The 19,436-nt window shown below is 49.7% G+C and overlaps 5 protein-coding genes across 5 annotated transcripts; 3 read left to right on the plus strand and 2 right to left on the minus strand.

The window, feature by feature from the left end:
• Positions 1 to 90: 90 nt before the first annotated feature.
• On the plus strand, positions 91 to 2,714 carry MYCFIDRAFT_206147 (uncharacterized protein; the record flags this gene model as incomplete). The annotated part of the gene is made up of 5 exons (XM_007923543.1): positions 91 to 1,013; positions 1,066 to 1,291; positions 1,321 to 1,356; positions 1,385 to 1,459; positions 1,494 to 2,714. The coding sequence occupies 5 exons, from the start codon at positions 91 to 93 to the stop codon at positions 1,566 to 1,568; spliced, it is 1,335 nt and encodes a 444-aa protein (XP_007921734.1). The 3' UTR covers positions 1,569 to 2,714.
• MYCFIDRAFT_160012 (uncharacterized protein) lies at positions 1,509 to 7,468 on the minus strand. The gene has a single exon (XM_007923544.1). The coding sequence runs from the start codon at positions 7,415 to 7,417 to the stop codon at positions 1,604 to 1,606; it is 5,814 nt and encodes a 1,937-aa protein (XP_007921735.1). The 5' UTR covers positions 7,418 to 7,468; the 3' UTR covers positions 1,509 to 1,603.
• Positions 7,469 to 7,977: 509 nt separating this feature from the next.
• Positions 7,978 to 10,250, plus strand: MYCFIDRAFT_35369 (uncharacterized protein; the record flags this gene model as incomplete). The annotated part of the gene is made up of 5 exons (XM_007921752.1): positions 7,978 to 8,121; positions 8,192 to 8,316; positions 8,363 to 8,643; positions 8,693 to 10,029; positions 10,083 to 10,250. 5 exons carry the CDS (start codon positions 7,978 to 7,980, stop codon positions 10,248 to 10,250), a joined length of 2,055 nt encoding a protein of 684 aa, XP_007919943.1.
• Positions 10,251 to 11,287: 1,037 nt separating this feature from the next.
• Positions 11,288 to 13,896, minus strand: MYCFIDRAFT_51266 (uncharacterized protein). Its single transcript, XM_007921884.1, has 3 exons — positions 13,434 to 13,896; positions 12,768 to 13,375; positions 11,288 to 12,706 (listed from the first exon to the last, which is right to left on the minus strand). Exons 1-3 carry the CDS (start codon positions 13,729 to 13,731, stop codon positions 12,083 to 12,085), a joined length of 1,530 nt encoding a protein of 509 aa, XP_007920075.1. The 5' UTR covers positions 13,732 to 13,896; the 3' UTR covers positions 11,288 to 12,082.
• On the plus strand, positions 11,377 to 12,144 carry MYCFIDRAFT_181367 (uncharacterized protein). The gene is given in 2 exon segments (XM_007923545.1): positions 11,377 to 11,618; positions 11,633 to 12,144. 1 exon segment carries the CDS (start codon positions 11,405 to 11,407, stop codon positions 11,600 to 11,602), a length of 198 nt encoding a protein of 65 aa, XP_007921736.1. The 5' UTR covers positions 11,377 to 11,404; the 3' UTR covers positions 11,603 to 11,618; positions 11,633 to 12,144.
• Positions 13,897 to 19,436: the final 5,540 nt, after the last annotated feature.

Below are 19,436 nucleotides of genomic sequence, written 5' to 3' on the forward strand. Positions count from 1 at the left end.
ATTGACCAACCCAGCCACCAGCATTCTGCGCATACAAAGCGACGCATTTCCTACGCATCTCTTTCATCCCCAAACACCGACTCCTCCATCATGTCCGACAACGAAGAAGGCCGCGCCTCGAAACGGCAAAAGACAACTCCCGACCAAGATGCGCCGACGCCAGCGCCAACACCGCAACTCCCAACGATGAAGGCACCAGCACCTCTCTACCCATCACTCCAGATACCAAACCCCACGGCGGCAGCCGGTCAGACGCCAACGCCGCAAACGCCAACGCTCCAGACCTCATCGATGCCATCTCCAACCGTCCAGCGACCCGAAGCCACGGTCGACATCTGCGGCGACGGCGACACCATCCTCGTCGTCTCCGGCATCGCCAACCTCTATAAAAAGATGGGCATCCGAGTCTCCTCGACAGTCCTCACCCTCGCCTCACCAGTCTTCAAACGCCTCCTCACCACTCCCACCACCGCATCCTCTCTCGCCACACCCCTCAGCGCAACTCCAACTCCAGCAGAACCCCCCCCTCGCCTCCTCCCCCTCCCCGACGACGGCGACACAATCTACATACTCTGCAACATCCTGCACCTCCAAAACTCCGCCCTCCCCTCCAAAATCTCCCCCGACCTCCTCTTCCGCTTCATCGCCACGGCCTCGAAATTCCAATGCATCATCGCCATCAGTCGAGTCTGCTCCCAATGGCTCGATCACATCTACCATCACCTCCCCCACCCCACCTCCACAACCCTTCTCTTGCACCTCATCGAAACATCCATGCTCCTCAACGACGCCATCTACTTCGCGCGCTTCTCGTCCAAATGGATCCTTTCCGCACCCCTCGGGAAGAAAGAAGTTTCGGAAATCGTCGAACCCTCCGAGCCGGTGCCTCGTCAACGTCTTGCGCGGACGTTACTCTCGCGCCAGAAATCCGTCCAGGAAGATCTGAAACGGGATTTAGATATCGTTTTGGATCCGCTGGCCGAGGCGCTGAGTGACGATGCGAGACATTACATGTACGAAGTTCCTCACCCCACCCCACCAAAACTGACTGACCTTGATTTACAGTGACTGCGCCCCAGGCGACGACCCCACACCCCCAGATACCCCCATCCCCTGTATCGTCGACAAAGACGCCTCAACCCTCTACCTCTCCGCCTTGCGCGACGCCAACCTCTGGCCTTCGTCGAAATGGTCGACAACGACGACAACGCTCGCCGAACTCGTGCGGAAATTTACGGATTTTCGGATTCCCGAGTATGATGCGAGCGATGCGTGTTATTGGTGTATCAATGTTGATGATAAGATTGTGAATGCCTTCAGTCTGGTGAGGGCTTTGCAGAAGGCGAGGGTGTGGGGGTTGTGTTTGGATTGTTATTTGGTGGAGGAGGGGGGTGGTGGTGGTGGTGTGAATTTGGGGGATTGTAGGGTTGTGCATGAGAAGGAGGGAGTGTTGGAGGGGGTTTTGAGGGGGATTGGGAGCGGGCCGAATAAAGGGTGAAGGAGAGAATGAATGTCGCATCGCTCTTTCGGAACTGGTTTGTACATCATTGTATGGTACAGGAATATGAGAGTGCTTTGCATCAACTTACAACAACAACATCAATTAATCCTTTCCCCCATCCATGCCTCTTGCAGCAGCAGTCAGCTCTCTCGTCAGCTCAGCTGATGATTCTCCATCCTGCATGTCAATATCATCACCCGCCTCATCTTCCTCCTCGCCTTCGACTTCTTCTCCTTCAACTTCAACCTCGCCCTCGCCCTCACCTTCATCATCGCCATCATCGTCATCTTCCTCGCGTCTGATCTGAGCTCGTGCACCATGTCTGGGAGAAAGAGGGAATTTCGGACCCACTGGCCGCCTCCGTCGCTCCGGGCTACTCTCTTCCTCCAATTCGCTCAACTCGCTCTCGTCATCCGCACTGTCATGGATGCTGCCTGGTGCACTGGTCTCCGCAGAAGGGCCACCAGAATCAGCTTGTCGTTCACGATCAATGATGCTTTGCACGACGGTGCTCTTGAGCGGGGGAGCATTCGATGGCAAGACTGGCGTGTGTCCGTGCCCGGGAGGCTTGCTCTTCTGGTAGCATCCTTCGGCACAAGTCCTGATTTCGCGACGACCGACTCCCATCTTGCGTCGCACGGGCGCTGGTTCCGGTTCTTTGGATGCGGAAGGAACTGTTGGAGGAGGCGGCTGGGCAGCGGGAAGGGAGTCGGCAGCACCATCGAGATTCATAATGCTCATGATGCCCATCTTCGCATGTGAAGGACTGGCAGTGTGTGGTTCGTGCACAGGTGGAGGTGGCGGACGGCTTGCCTCTTCTTCCTGCTTAATTCGCCTCTCCTCGTCTTGCAGTTGCTTGCCGACGGTCTGGAACAGATGGGCGTATGCGTCGCCAATCAAGTCATCAATGGCACCAGGCTTCATCAGCGACTGATTGACTTTCTTTAGCTCTTGCACTTCTCGCAGCACGTCGAGAGCAGGAGAGACACCATTCTCTTGCTTTTGCATCCACATCTCCAACGGCTCCTTCCTAGCTTGGAATTCCTCATACGCAATATTACTGAACGTAGAGGTTTCCAAGCCCTCTTGAAGACTTGCATGAGATCGCAACAGGCGAAGATAAGCGTTGCATAGCTCGGCCCACACCTGACCATGTTGAAAAACATCGTGAGGTCTTCGCCGCACTCTACGCGCGAGTGCTTCAAGATCCTTCCGGTCCCTCAATTGCTCCAGGATCTTAGCGAAGAACAGAGTGTAGCGAGCTGTGTATACGAAATGTCGTCCAGCTCGTTCATTTTCCGGTCTCCACACTTGCAGCACCATCGTCTTCGTAAACATTTGCTGAGTCAATTGCTCTTTGGCCGCGAGGGCCGCACTTTCCTGACCCGCATCTTCCATACCAAGCTCTTTGCGGTCATACACAATTTGCGCGTAGCGAGCAATCACGCGGTGGTACCAATTGGACTTGTCTGCTGCCCGAAGCTTCTTGAGAACAGCAAGAATGAAAGGGACCCAATCATGCCTACCGTCTGGGAAATCTTCACGCCGCGAGTAGTGCGTGTGATGGATTGCTTCCTTGGCTTGCTCCAAGCTGATACTGCCACGAACGAACAGCTTGTGGATGATGCTGACAAGCTTGTAGTGAGGCTCCAGAAGAGGCTCCTTCTTGGAGTCTTTGCTCTCCTTCTTGTCCTTGTCCGGGAGCAGCTCCAATGCACGCACAAAGGCCTGAAGGACCTGTTCGCCAGATGGTGAGGTATCGTGTCGTCTGCTTTCGTTGTTCGCGGAATGCATCTTCCACATACACTTACCAATCATGTAGTGGAGCTGCCATTGATCAGGTCGACCGGGCAAGGCGCGCTTGAATAGAACATTCGCCAACTTCCAGACCGTGTACTCCTGCAAAGGTTCGAATGGCCGCTGCTTGTGGATGCCATAGTTCCTGCTTACGAATATCTCGAGATCTTCAACATCAAACGGCTTCATGTCGAATGGAGCTCGCGAAGAACTGTACAGGCGAAGCGCAAAATCATGGTACAGTTCGGTCATCTTGCTCGAAGTCTCGAATTGTAAGTCGGCTGAGCGCTGTGCGAGTGCCGTCGCCATCGTGTAGCAGTGGATGGCATTTCGTTGAAGGGTGACAATATCGCCCATGTTGCTATTCAGCTTTTCAGCAGACCAAACGACAGTCTCCTCAATCTTGGTATCGTATGCTTGTCCAAGTCGAAACCATGTTTCCCAGTGCTCCATCCTCACTTCGAGATCCTGGTTGAAGAGCGCAATAGCGATGTCGATGTCGTCGAGAGGTGTGGGTGCTGTCCGTTTCTGCGACCGGAACTTTGTTAAGGCGATGTGTCCCATCAAGAAGTACCAGCCCTTGGAGGCAAGTAAGGCATCTCCGTCGGGGATCGCCGTGACTGCCAGCTGGCTGCCTTCGCCCTTCAGACATCCAAAGAGCTCAAGCGGATTGACGGCAGATTTGAGGAAAGCTCGATAGCTCTCCCTGTTGCGGAGAACGGCTTCGGTTGGCTTCTTTCTGGCAAGGGCACCATGAAGCTTGTCGATGGTATCTTTCAAAGGATGTTTGACGAGCTCCTTGATTGGCAATTTGCTGGCCTGAGCCAGCAAGAGGTCGACAGCCTGCAAAGCCACACCGCGATCGAGAAAAGCATCCTTAGTGCAGTGGTGCTCGATCAGCTCGTATGAGGGATTCAGGAAGCAGTTCAAGCCGTACAGGTCATAGAGAACTTGTGCTTGCTCGCTGTCGAAGCCATCCACGTTCTGCATCTTGAAGAATTCGTCCTTGAGCATACGAACGAATGCACGATTCTCGCAGGAGCAGAAGCCACGTATTCCCAAGTTGCGATGGACGGTGCGCAGGAAGTCGAAGCGGTCCTCTGTCGGTGTTGGATACAGTTCTCCATTCTGCTTGATCGCCTCTTTGAGCAGAGAGTAGAGCAAAATCCAGATCCTGACCTGTGACTCGTGGGTCAATGTCATCACATTCTTGAATGAGGCGACTGGCAAACCATTGGTCATGGTTGGAGGCTGCGACTGTCCCACGCGCAATGAATCTTCGGCCACGTTGAAGACTTGCAAAAGTTGCAGGATCTCAGCAAAGTTGTTCACTGCAAATTTGAGGTAAGCGTCGTCAATGCACTCGAACGCATCTTTGTTCTGATTTGCAGTCTCGTACATGAGTCTGACCAAATTCAGAACGAGCCCGAGGCTCTTCAAGGTGCACGCATGTCTTTCACGCGGCTCCAAAGAAGCCACATTCGGCGATTTCAGCTCTTCCAGTACTATGCCAATCATTCGCAGATAACAGCATAGTACCATTGGTGCATATTCGATACGCTGGTAGGCATTCCGGAGCCGCTGCCAGAGCATCAACCGAATCGAGATGGGACTCGCTTCAAGAAATCGCACAAGCTCAGGCGCAACATTTGTGTCCCCAGGCCGGTCTGCTTCGTTGGCGACAATCTCGTCCGAGCCATTCTTGGCAGTGTCTAGTGTCTCTAACAAGGGCTCTAGACTCTCAATGACCGCCGCTGGGTCGGAGAGGTCCTGATTGGTGACCTTCCAAAAGAAGTCCTTCGTAGTAAGCTTAGACATCTCCCGATCAAGAGCTGCAAGGGACAATTCCGGCATAATGGCATTGTTTTGTAAATTTATGGTCGGCTCGCCAGCCTTAACGAAGAGCGTTCGCAAGTCGTCCATACACTCTAGGACATGGTCTTGTTTGACGTCTGAAGAAGCGTTGAGCTGAAAGGTAGTTGCCCAAAAGAACCGGAGGCTAAGGGGATCTTCGGGCTTGAGTATGCCGGAGGTCTTCGTGTGAAGCTGCATCGACTCCCGAGCGAGCTCGGACCATCGCAGCAATCGATCACTCTGGGCAATGATAGTGTCTTTGTCGACACCGCTATTGGGCTCTTTGATCAGACAGTAGACGTCGAGATGCAGCTCGAATACAGTCTGCGCCAGAGTTGCCAGGCCACACAGAGACGAGCTTGGCATATCCTCACAGTCTGCATGTCTGGATGTCTCGAGCTCCGTACTCGCCTCCTCAAAGACGGTCTCATCAAACTGGACGAGTAGTCGAACGACCATGGTCTTGAGGGCATCCGGCCATTGGTATTGCGTGTAGCTGCTGGCGTCTTCGCCCAGTCCTGGTCGTAACAGATGTTCGACGAACTTCCATACTGCTTGGGACGTCAATGTCCACCGGCTGTTGATCATCTCTAGGAACTCGCCCAGTGCATCATTGGGCATAGGTGAGGCCTTGTACACTGCTTTGGAAGGACCGGCGCCACTCATGCCGACACCCGAAGTTGCAGAACCTGAGGTCGGCCCAAGCTCGAGGTTCTCGGTGCGTGACAGTAGGAAATGAGACAACTGATCGTCCCACTTGTCCAAAAATGCCTGCAAGTCAGAGCGTGTCTGCCGAAGAGTCTGGGAAGAAGACACAGGATGCCCAGACGGTGTGCTTCCATCCGAGGATGAGCATTGCATTTCTTGTCGCACGTTGCGAGGAGCATCGAAACCAATGATGCCGACTCTCTCGAAAAGGTTACCAACAGTCTCGAACATCCAGTCATCAGCGGCCTGAAATTCATGCAGCTGCTGCTCGTACTCCCAGCGAGTATTCGCATCTATGATTGCCTGACGGTCGGCGGCGGCATCAGCAGTAGAGTCTCGAGCACGTAGGCGTTTGCTCTTGCTTCGGCCCTCCTCGGCGTTGTCTCCCAGTCCAGCTGCATCGCCCGATCGCTTGCGAGAAGGCAAGGTAATCAGTTTGGGCGACTCATCCATGTCGATATCTTCTTCGTCGTCGACTGGCGACTCGGGCACCTGCATGCTTGGATCGGCTGCTGAGATCCGTGGCTGAACAGTGGGCTTGCCGCCATCTAAGCCTGGAAACTGTTGCGACAAGGACGTCGGAAAGGTGACCTGCCACTTTGGGATGATGATTCGTGGAAGAATGACTTTTGGACTTGGTGGCCTCTGTGTGATCTTTGGTTCGGCGAAATCAGCGCTGTTCATATCGAAGAAGATTGCGGGCGCGGCGAGCAGCGTAGTGGTGCCATTCTGTTCCGAGGTTCGCTGTCGAAGGAGAACCTCGCCCAGGTCTGCCCAAGTGGAGGGTGGCTTGAGCACTATGCGCTCTGGAGGTGGAGACTCTCGTGGACCTGCATGCTCCCTCACGACTGCTTCTTGCTTCAACAGATGGTGGTAGTGATGCAGTTTCTGTTTCAGCACCTTCGACAGCGTTCTTCGGTTGGCAGTGGTCAGAGGTGCTTGAAGGCAGGATAGTTGATCGTGCAGCTGCAGTACCAATTCTCGAAGCTGCTCGCCCGCGAAGCCTTCGTCCAGCCCGGGGAGCGACAGGACATGGCTCAAGCCTTGGTCGTCTCCATCAAGCACCGACTCCAGGCAATAGCGAGCGACGCGCTTGCTGTCCAGCATTTCTCCCACGGCAGCGGTGCGGCGCCACAGATCCAGGTCGGTGTCATCTTTGTCGAGCGCGTGCACCAAGTGGTTCAGCGCGTGCGTCGCGTCGGCCACGATCTGCTTGAGCGTGACATGGACGGTGTCGAACTGGGCCGCGAGGGCCTCGAGCGTGAAGTGGGCGTAGTTCTTGTGCGACAGGTGCAGGATCTGAGGAAGCGTGCTGGGGCCTTCCACGCCAGCGCCACCGGATGCGACCGCGCTGCGGGCATGGAAGCCGCCCTCATACTCGGCCGCGGGTCCGTAGAGCTCGATGCGGCGAAGTTCGGTTTGCGACTCGGGCCACGCGAAGATGTCCGACTGGAACAGCTGCTGGTAGGCCTCGGCGGCCAGGTCGAATGAGCCGGGCCCGTCGGCGTGGTGCTTCAGTGCGTTTTGGTAGAGCTTGAGCGCCTCCTCGATGTGCATCTCCTTGGTATCGTCGACCTCGATGTCGGATTCATCGTCGGATTCGATGTTCAGCGCCTTGAAGCCTGACATGGTGGCCAGAATGCTGTGTCTGGGGTCGAGTTGGGAGACTGCGGTATATCGCCACGCCGACGCCGAAGCGCTGGTCGATGAAGTTGCTGTCCATGTGTAAGATGCGAGACGCGACGTAGAGCGCAGTGCAGCCCGCGCGTGAAGCTGTGCGAGGCGAGATGAAGGCGCAAAAGTCGAGTCGAGCGATCGGCCTACGATGTTCTCGGTGACTAAAGTCGTGTCCACAGTAAAGGTACCCCGTACCCTGGCTCGAGATTCGTGTTGTCTGGAAGCTGCTGTCAATCGAACTGATCCGACCAACTCCACCCAATTGCCAACGGTCGCAATCATTCATTCCCCTGTTTGCATGTGATCGAACACCTTCGAAGCTACGCGACTGAGCCTGTCGTCAGATGCGGCGACCATGATCACGACCGGAGTGCCAGAGTAAGGGAGCCGTGCACGCTGGCTGATACACCGCAAAGCTCAATGCCACTGGAAGCTGAGACATGCAGTACAGATTGTTCGAGGACGAGGCGCACAATGTCGTCGAAATACGAACCGAAGCCCTGCAAACCCTCCGCGAACTCGGTCCGCCCGATCTTGTCCACCTGACGAAAGCTTCCCCGAAATCATCCTCCGCCTCGAAACAGGTACGCGCACGCGAGCGCACAGAGCAGAGATGAGGAAAGTGTGTGGGACAATCGCTGAGAAATGCCATAGATTGGAGTGTACCATCATGTCACTGGCGTCGATGCTTCGTCGCTGGCAAGCTTGGCCGCATACATCAACACCTTGACCTACGCTCCGAGCAATACGCCAAACAAGATCGCTGCGGGAACATACTGGTAAGGGTAGTGCAAGTCGTGGCAACAGCTATACTGACTGGAGCAGCTGCTACAATGCCTTTTCCAGAGTGGATATGCGCGTGCAGGTGCAGATACCGGGCACTGTCGAGAGCTATTGCGTGGACGAGAGAGGGAACAAGCTGGAAGCAACGGAAGAGCATTGGTTGGAGACATATCTATGCAGTGTGCTCAGAGCATACTCATATGCAGACACTGGCTCGGGCGACGTGATCAAGCGCATCATCGGAGTGCGACGCTTCAATCCAGTGCAGAGCACAGAGCAAGAGCAGAGATTCCTGGATGCTGCCGAGAAGCTGTTCTTCAGTGGTCAGTGAAACGGCTACGCACCTGTACATCAGGCTGACATGATCCCCAGGATGGCAATTGGGCTCCGACCCCGAGATCCAGGTGCCAAATCTGGTCTCCAACCATTTGACCTCCGGCCTACTGCATTATTTCAAGACCACTGGACGATTTGCCGCCGGCATCAATCTTTTCGAAAAGCTGAGGATGCGAGATCCTGAAATCTCGTCGCTTCTCGCCAAAGTCTACATTGCAGCGGACGAGGAGGTCAAGGCTGTGCAGCTGCTTCATGACGCCGTACAAGACCTACCCATGGACTATTCCATATTGGACACGCAAGCAGAGTTTTGCAACAAAAAAGGACGAGGTGACCTGGCACTTGAGATCGCGAAACGAGGTGTCGTATCTGCGCCGAGTGAGTTCTGCACCTGGGCGCGCTTGGCAGAGGTGTACGTTGGCATGGAGCAGTGGGACATGGCACTCTTGACGCTCAACTCATGTCCGATGTTCACATACCAGGACAAAGATGCCCCACGACTGCCTGAACCGGCGAGAATCTCCCTCCCGCTGGCGCCAGAGACGATGTGCGATGAGATCGATGATGCGGGCGCCACACCAGATGCCGACGTTGTGCATCCGACCTTGCGCAGACTGTCGGCTGGCAACTATAAGGGCACTTTCCTCAAAGCTTACATCCTCCTCACCGAGATAACAAAGAAGATAGGGTGGGATCAGCTTCTCAAGATTCGAAGTCAGGTCTTTGTCATGGAGGAGGAGTATCGCCAAGAGAAGCAAGCTGTGCCGGCTGGCTCTAGGAATGCCAGCACGGTGGCACTGCGAGGAAACGATACTCCACAGCCGAATGGACACAAACAGCCACAAGAAGCACCATCCGAGCCGGATACCGACGACATGATCAATGGTGATGGCGAACCCACAGCAGCATCATCGCATCTTGACCCAGACGTATCGAAACCGTCATCATCGATCACAGTGCGCTCCGATGCAGAGACACCACAACCCCAGCCACCTGTCCCCGGCTCCTCGAATCAGGCATATACCCAATTCCAGCACAAGAGGCTCTGCGAAAGATGGCTCGATAATCTTTTCATGGTTCTGTACGAGGACCTTCGTATCTACACCATATGGCGCACCGAAGCTTCGCAGTACAAACAACAACAATTGGCCTACAAGAAGAACGCCGAAGAGTGGGAAATCTTGGGTGATCTGGCCGAGCGGTTGCATCATCCGGATGAAGCAGTGGAGGCGTGGCAGGCGTGCTTGAGCATGCGATTCAGCCCGAAAGCTATGCGTGGAGTCCTGAATCTGTATGAGAAGCAGAATGATTGCAGAGGAATGCTTGGTGCTCTGATCAGACTGATCGCATGGCAGTACAGGTGGTATTCGGAGGTGAGTTCTGCCCTCGCACGACGCCTGCAGGACGCAATTGACAATTCCTCTAGTTCTCACCCGATCTTCTCTACACCATCCGCAAACTCATCGAAGAGGAAGGCGCAGTCAAGGTCCGAAGCATCGTGCAGGCAACAAGTCTTCCGCAGCCAATCCTGGACTTGACACATCAGTACGCCGCTCTTTGTGCCGCCTTCAAGAGCAGTGGGAGCGATGGTTAGCGACTTGGCTCCTACTGTGTTGCAGGGTAGGATGGCCGTCTAGGAGCTTGCTCGGGAGTATGTGATGGATCGGACATTAGCAGGGCGTTGGTGTTTCAAGATGGGATCAGAGGCTCCAAGTCTGAAGGAAAAGCATGCATAAGACAGTCGAAGCGGCGAGCCGCAGTTGCGAGCGCAGCATATACCTACCCAGCATTATTGCAGAAATACCGGAATTGCCAGACGTCTCGCTTTGTGTTCTCACCTTGAGGCCCTGTTCTCTTTCGTAATATATAGCATATTATCGTCCATTAATATGCTTAATATGGCTGTTCTCTTTCATAATATGGTGTTGACTCTAAGCCACCTAATCTCGCTGCTCGCTGCCCTCTTCCGGCAGGTATAGGCGTGTTTTAACAGTAGGATTAAGCAGAGTGAAGTGATAGATTTGCGATACGCCTAGAGCGTATCGCAATGCGCTTTTGCTAGGGGTTGCTAACCGCCTGCGCTTCTTCGAGCCGGTTGGAGAGCCGTATTTGTTCTTCGTAGACACCTTCTTCTTAGAAGACTTCGGAGCTATAGTTATAACACACCAATATGGACTGCAATAGCATAGAATATGGATACTATCTATACACGAAGTTGGAGCCGCCGCCAAGAGCTAGAAAGCTTAAAAACCGGTCTTGTTCTCTTTAATAATATAGACAATATGCGCTGGTTAAATCGACCTTATTAATCTCGACTAATATGCTATATATTACGAAAGAGAACAGGGCCTGACGGCCGCGCATCAAGTTCTCGCTGACTGCTCACAGACCATCTCGCACTTCCCTCCGAATCTCCGACACACGGATCAAGCTTCGGCAATCCACGATTCCAGCATCGCGAAGTCAAACACTTCGCTGTCAGAACGATCCTTTATATCGCGCACCTCTCCTTACTGCCTGCCTGCCTGCCTTTCCGATCCAACCCGACTTCCCCCCCCCTCACCGACATCGCCATGTAATCAGTACCATCGGCCCATCTCCGACATTCTTTCTTCATGTGAACACGAGCCAAAAGGGGCAAGTTCTCAAACCACTCACTTATATCCATCCAATCTACACTCTCATCAGGCAAGACATTCTCCCATCCTCCCATCGTCTCTTTTTTTTGGCTCTTATTACAAACCGACCATGCCTCTCCTCGCCCGCCGCTTCTCCATTACGAATTTCTGCATCGCCTCTTCGGCGTTGGCGTTTCAGGTTTTTGTCCTGTATCCTTGGCATCGGAAATTGGATCGCGAGTTTGAGGGGTTGAAGAGGGAGAATTTGAGGGTGGTGGAGGTGGTGCAGACGCAGACTCAGGTTCGAGGCGGAGGGTTGGGGGGTTGAAGGGGTGAGTGCGTTGGTGATGTTGTGTTGGTGCAGATTGTTGATGATTGAGCGGGTCGGTTTTGCTTCGATCGAGAGTCGCGGGTCTGGAGTTCTTGGTCTGTTGGGGCGGATAGAGGTGCGTGTTGCTTTCATGCAGCCAGTCAGTCCTAGAGGAAAGAGGGCCGTGGGTCTTGCCTGTACGATTCGTTCGAGGAGGTACATGGCACGGGTTCTTTGATGGAAATTGGAGGTGCTACCATTCTTGCTTGGCTGTTGGAGAGTCTTAGGAGGATAGAACTGTTTGCTTCTATTATTCTCCCAGTCCTAGAGGAGAGCGGCGCGTAGGATTTCCTTGTGCTATTCGTGCGAGGAGATATGTGAGACGGGTTCTTTGATGGACTTTGGGAATGCTACCATTCTTGGTGTTGAGGAAGTCGACATGGACAAGGCGGAAGCAGGAAAGGCATTTTTCGATCGACTGTCGCACTTCTGCGTGCTCTAGGTCACATATCGATACAGCGGGCTCTTATCACCCATATCGAGCAATTGCGCCTCCGTGTACCTCTCTTTCACTTCTTCTTCACCCATCAGATCCCTCTGCTTATTAATGCGGCTATACGCAATCCTAAGCAACAACGTACAAATGATCGCAGCAGTCAAGATCCCTAGACACAACCCGAAGCCCAAAGGATATTTTGGCGCCTGACTGGTCAGGTAGATGTTAGAGCCGATCGCACCTCCTAAGTTGCCGACGGAGATGAGCAATGCCATGCCTACCGCTCGTTTCCACGTTGGAGCAAGATTGTTGCCGACCCATGAGAGGATTGTGATCAGAGGAGGGTAGACGCCAGCCGGAATTCCGAAGAGGAAGGCGTAGGTCAGGCCAGGGTAGCGTGGGTGTGGGATGGAGAGTAGAGCGATGAAGCAGCAGGCGCCAACTGCGTAAGGACCAATGATGAATGGCCAGCGTGTCTGTTTCTTGTCCGCAAGCCAGCTGAAGAAGACGGTGGAGATGGCGCCGAGGACGTAGATGGGGACTGTGAGGAGTTGTGCTTCCCAGGTCTTGTACCCAAGCTCTTTGATGATTGTTGGGGCGGAGTAGGTAAAGCCGTAGAGACATATCTTGACGAGCATGACCGTCAGCTGATATCCGTGCTTGTTGTCGATGGAAGCATGTACTTACCGAATTCCCCCAGTAAATGATAACCGCAAACCAGATCTTCCATTCCAGAAGAGCCTCTCGGAGGAAATGCCATTGGAATCCATCATGGGTGTTTACATGGCCTGCTTTGGTCCCAGCATCTTGCATGAGTCTTCTATCGATGATAGATTTCTCTTCGGGGGTTAAGAACGAGCACGTCGCTGGCGAATCTGGCAGAGTCCAGTACAAGCTCGCTCCGATGACCACGGTGACGATCCCTTCAAGAATGAATATCCACCGCCATCCTTCCAACCCACCAACCCCCTCCATCTTTTCGATCCCAAAAGCTAGCAGCCCAGAGAATGCTCCAGCCAAACTCGCAGCGCTGAAGAACACTGCAAGCCGAGTCTGCACTTCAAATCTACAATACCATGTCGTGAGTAAGTAGGTTGCAGCAGGGAAGAAGCCTGACTCGGTGAGTCCCAGGAGAATTCGAGTGACGTAAAGGTGATTGTGGTTCTGCACAAGGCCTTGACATGTCATGACAATTCCCCAGCTGACCATCAAAATCATCATCCATACCGAAGGACGGATCAGTTTCAAGACGATGTTGCTGGGGACTTCGAAGATGGCGTAGGGGAAGAAGAAGACTGTATACCATGCATGCATCAGCGGTCGTCACTCCGCAAATCTTATCTCATCGAGTACCTGTCAATGCAAGATTGTATTCCGCTCCCGTGAGGTTTAGATCCTCATTCATTCCAGCTACTTTAGCATTCCCGATATTCCCACGGTCGAGGAAAGCCAAGAGATACAGCAATGTCAACATAGGAACTAGCCGAAAGTCGACTTTCCGCAGAATCCGAGCCGTCTGCTTGTCGTGATAGTCGGGGAGATCGGTTTCGTCGAGCCCGCCATAGGGTGGTGTCGCTTTTTCGACGGCGTCAGTGCTGTGGTCTGTGGATTCGAAGGCTGTGACATCTTTCTTCTCGTTAGGAGCTGACATTTTGGACGTCGCGAGGGGAGGGGAGGAGGAGAAGGATGGGAATTTGTAAGATGGCGGTGGAACATATTGGACAGCTAGCTCGCTGCATGTTCCCTTTGACGGTCATTTTTCGGATCCGTGGTCGGATCTTGCGGTCTCAAATAAGTCATGGATGCCATATGGATCATTCTGCAGTAGTTCGGATTCTTTTGCAGAGCCGAATGGGAGGCCGAGTTTGGTAATGCCGTCAGATGCCACGCCGTAGCTTTGGCATCTCTATCTGTAGGAGATTGCTCCGCGGCCTCGCTCGTTCTCCACGATTCTGGGGAAACTGAAGCGGGGTGCATCAATGCTATAGAATATGTGCTCGGAGTACTTGCCTTTCCGCTTGAAAGTTGAGCCTCATCAAGATGTGTAGAACTAGCGGTGTTCGACTCACCGCACTTCCATTTTGTTCGGGTGTTTCGTTACGCCTTTCTCTGCAATTACAATGCTTCATCATGATATAGCCGAGTCTTTGCTTAACCGAAGACCGAACCAGCAGACTGCCTGCAGGAGATTCAGCTGTATTGCGAAACCGGCAAATCAAAAAAATTTCCTCCAAGAACTATCTTCTAAGCCCCTACTCAATGTGGACGCCTGCGAGAGGCAGAGATGTATAGCCAGCAATCGCCAAAATCAGGCCACTCCAAAGTCTGACGGAGGGCTCTAGATCAAAGCACCCACTACAGCCGCGCCAACAGGAACTATGACCTTGTAGATCTCACCAACAGATGTGGCGGCCGCGGCTCCAGCTTCTGATGTTGGAGTAGCGGTGCAACTCGCGCCAGAAGATAGCAGCTTCTCGGCACCGGCAGTGATAGGGATCGGAGCATAGTTGAAGTCGTCCTTGTTCGTAAGAGTGGTGGTTGTTGAGGTTGCAGTGCTTTGGCCCTATATTACGAACTGTGAGTGGTTTTCTAAGCTGCCTCTCCGTACCGGAAAAACTCACTGCAATAGAACCAGAAATCGATCCTATACAGACTGCCTCGCTGGCTGATCCTGGAGGTCCGTCAAGGCTGCAGCTTTCCGAAAAGGCGACGACTGCTCCTATGGAGCTCGTGGAGTACTGTATCACATATTGCGAAGGGCCTTGGGTGACAGTGACCTAGCACGAGGTCAGTATGGGCCTGGACATTGCAGAGGCACACAGCTTTGATGGAGTGGGCCACGAACCACGGCATCTGAACCTGAGGCACAGATCGGGTCTTCTGTGTTGGTGCACTGCATTGCCAGAACTGTATCGCATGGGTTTGCGGTAACGACCGAGGCTGCAAAACTAGTAGTATATAAGCCGACTAGTCTAGTAATAGTAGTTTGCACAACCCTAGTTGCAGTAGCGGCTCCTAAGGAGCTCTAGGTTCCGCAAGTAGTATTCTAAGTAGTAGTACCTAAGGCTATCGTAGCGATTATAAGAAGCTAGAGGAATATCTTAGCGTAGTAGTAGTAGGCGAGTTAGAAGTTAGTACGTCGTTTAATTAAGCTAGAGAGGGTTATAAGCTCTTACGAGAGTAAATAGCCTTGCTTTTACGTATCGATTACTTATAGTCTTATATATTAAATTTACGCTATATATACTTATTATTATAGACTATAGCTTTAGCCTTTAGTAAGCGGCTTAGGAGCTAAGGATTGCTATATATCTAATTGTAACGCTTCTAAAACGAGGTATAGTCGATAGGCGCTACGTAATTAGGGCTCCTACCTAACTAGTCTTCTTAATTAGAGTCGAATAGCTAGATAAGCGCTAGCGCTTAAATCCTATAAGGCTAGGCGTAGACCGTAATTCCGCGGCGGTACAATTGCGAGCGAAGCTCTTACTACTGCCCTAGAACCTCTTAAAGCTAACCTAAAGATTGCGGCTAACTATAACTAAAAGACGATACTAAGATAATATAATAGTAATCCGAGGATAGTATAATATAATAACGATGTAAAAATAATATAGGAATAGTATAGCGATAATATAATAGCAATCTAAGGATAGTATAATATAACAACGATATAAAAATAATATAGGAATAGTATAGCGATAATATAATAGAAAAATAATAATTTAATTATAAAAAGGAATACGAGCTTTTACTATATATAAGCAAGTAGTAAGTAAGGGGGCTTATAAGTAGGGTAGAAGCTTCGCTCGTATATTATAGGTATACGTAGCTACTTATTAGTATATATTACTAGTAGTCTATAAAGTAAGCTATAGACGCTAGATATAAATACTAGAGTAGCTAATTATTTAAAGTAATTTTTTTATATCCCGCGATAGCTTAGTTATAGTAATATAAGATAGAGAAGGCAAAGAATAATACGCTAGTATTATAATAAAGTATTATAAAGTAAAAACTAAGGCTTAGAGAGTACTATAGAATCGTATTATTAAAGATAAGGCCCTAACTAGAAGAAGCGTATAGGGGCTCTAGAGTAGGCTATTACTAGCTTATAGAATAGTACTAGTAGTATACTTAGTGTACTACTGCCTTCTAGTAGTACTATCGCTATATCTATTAAGAATTAATAGTTATAGGAAAGCCTTAACTATAAGCTAAGCGAGCCTACTAGAGATACTTTTAAATTAATTTAGCTAATAGATATAGAAGATCCCTAATCCTACTAGCTCTATATAAGAACCTAAGTAAGTAAAGTCTTCTATCCTATCTTCGTAAATCTTGTGTAATAGTTATGTGATGTTTTTATATATACTATATTACTAATCCGCTAGCGCGAAGCCTACTTAGCGTATACGCGGAGATACTCGGTAGCCGGTACAGTTAGACCCCGTAGCAGTTTAGTTTCCGAACTACTGAACGTATATAGTCCAGTTTCTTAGCGGCGAACTAGCTCCCTAGTTCCGGTTTAGTTTTTTCGAACTATATAGATTCCTAGTTTAAACTAGAGACTATATTAGTTTTACTATAAGGACACTCTTATTCGACTACCGGCTACGATTGCCGGCTATAATAGTAATTCTATTATATTTACTACGCTCTTTTGCCGTTACTAGAGCGTAGTTACCGTTACTAGGGCGTAGTTGCCGTTACTAGGGCGTAGTTTTGCTATAAGGATACTCTTATTCGACTACCGGCTACGATTGCCGGCTATAATAGTTACTAGGTTATATTTACTACGCTCTATTACCGTTACTAGGGCGTAGTTGCCGTTACTAGGGCGTAGTTACCGTTACTAGGGCGTAGTTACTATTACTAGGGCGTAGTTGCTATTACTAGGGCGTAGTTGCTATTACTAGGGCGTAGTTACCGTAGTTACGAAAGCTTACCTATATAACGTTACGTAGGCGGTAACAATTAGGGCTTCGCGATATTCTTATACTTTTAACTTCTTCCTCTATATCTATACCGATAATAACTACTATACGCTACGCCCCTGCCCCTTTTCCTTATAATAGTAAGAGAGAAGCGCGCCGCGCGCTAAATAGAAAATAGAACTAAAGACCGCGAGTTTGTTTTACCTAAGCGTCTAACTAAAAAGCGTAAGACTAAAAAGGAGTACTCTACGAAGAAGAATTCTATACGAGACCGCGAGAGAAAGGAGAAGATAGATAAGGATAGCTAGCGCCTATAGAAAAAAGTAAAGGTTAGAATAAGAAGATAACCTAAGAAAAGGCTAAGAGGAGGAAAGAATTGCGGCTAGTTTTCGAGCGTAAAGTTCTAGTAGCGTAAATTAATCTAGCTAGCGGCCGTAGCTAGTAGCTATAGCCGGTAGCTATAGCCGGTAGCTATAGCCGGTATATTTTTCTTTAATACGTTAACTAATAGTATTTAGACCTATAGCCGCTATCTCTATCGATACGACCGATAGTAACGGAGATATTTAGATAGCTAAGAACAATAATACTAGAGTTTAGGATACCGCGATAGAGCGTAATACTACGAATAAAGGAACTAAAAAAGCGAGGAGATACTATACGTCGATCTAGTAATAGGTATAGTCTTAGGGCCTAACGCTATAAACGATAAGCGCTAGAAGTAGATCGAGTATAGTTAAAGAGACGAGATACTAGTAAAGGGCTAAGGTATAAGTCCTATTAATCTAGAAAATTATAGTTAAAGCTACTACGAAAAGCTAGTAAGGATTAGAATCGAGACTAGTTATCTTTATATCCTCGATATAGAGTAGAAGTTTCTTTATTAGTATTAGAGCGAAGCCTTTACGTCTATAAAGGTAAAGTAGCTTACGATTAATACGATCGGGGCTAGGTATCTAGGGACGGTAGAAGTATTACTAAAGGAGGAAGGGGTATAGGTAATTATTCTATACTCGGTATATATAGCCGGCATTTATAGCCGGTAGATACTAATAGTTAAATAGAAAGCGTTTCTCGAAGGTAGAGTACTACTACTATATAAAATCTTTACTAAGATAGAGAGGGCTTATATCCGGAATCTAAGCTACTAGTAGGATAGGTTAGCGTTAGAATTCTCTAAATCTCTATATAAGCCTCCGAAGGATTACCTATTTTAGCGATACGGCTTTATCTCGACTACTCCGTAGGTACTCGAAGAAGCTCGAGCGCTCTTTAAGGTCTTTACTAAGAAGCGGAAGGAGTTCGAGGATTAGGATTAGTTAATAGAGCTATTAGTTAGTCTTAGGTTTCGTAGTTAGACTCGGCCTAAGTATTTGCTTATCGAGTATCTTATATCGAAAGAGGATAGATTAAGACTAAAAACGAGCTTAGATTCGTTAGGTATAGTAGCTCGGTTCTATTAGTAGGAAAGAGCCGCCGTATAGAAAGTAAAATTTAGGTAGTTAGGGTAGCTAGGAAAGAAATTCTAGTAGTTAGGCTAGCTAGGGTAGCTAGGAAAAAAAATATAGTAGTTAGGTAGCTAGGAAACAAAAAAAAGGTAGCTAGCTATATACTACCTAGCTATACCTAACGATACGATACTATAAAAGAAAGGGTATTTCCCTATAGCTACTAGTATATATCTACTACTCCTAAGTCCTTACCTTACTATACGAAACTTTAAAACATACTAACCGATATTGTATATATACTAGGCGCTATACTAGGAAGGGTAATAACGAGAAGATAGTCGAAATAGTCTAGTATATAAGCGAGATTACGACAACGTCGAGAGGAGGTCGTATACTTACTTTCGGGCCTATCGAGTCCTAGACGACAATTAGGGCTAGATTTATCCTCTCCGAATCCTAGTAGTAGGAATTTATTATAGGATACTACTACCTAGTCCTTACCTTTACGGAGTCTAAGTAGAAGGTTATTCGGAGATATAAGAATATCGAGTATTAACCCGGAAATCTTCGAAAAGGCTAGCTAGGCGTATCTTTAGAAACCTAAGTATATAGAGCAGTTTAATTAATAGGTCTATAAGATATAGTTCCCTTTATACTTACGTTCGAAGGAGTATAAACTCCGGAAGTACTCGATATAATAGGGGAGTAAGGAGCGAACGGATACATTCTAGAAGTTCTTTATAGAGGGGGTATTATACTATTATACGACTTCTCGACTTAAAGGTTAACTAGTAATTGTCTATAACTTCTACGGTTTAATCTTAAAATACCCGAAACTAGGGGATAGGAACTTATCGCCTACGAACTATCTCTATTCTAAACGGTATCGGGAATCTTAAGGAGAGAGGAGAGTTAATATAGATATAGCGTTCTAGAAAGAGGTACGTCTTCTAAAATACCGGCTATAG

This window comes from Pseudocercospora fijiensis (genome assembly GCF_000340215.1).
Source record: "Pseudocercospora fijiensis CIRAD86 unplaced genomic scaffold MYCFIscaffold_1, whole genome shotgun sequence".
NCBI lineage: Eukaryota > Fungi > Ascomycota > Dothideomycetes > Mycosphaerellales > Mycosphaerellaceae > Pseudocercospora > Pseudocercospora fijiensis.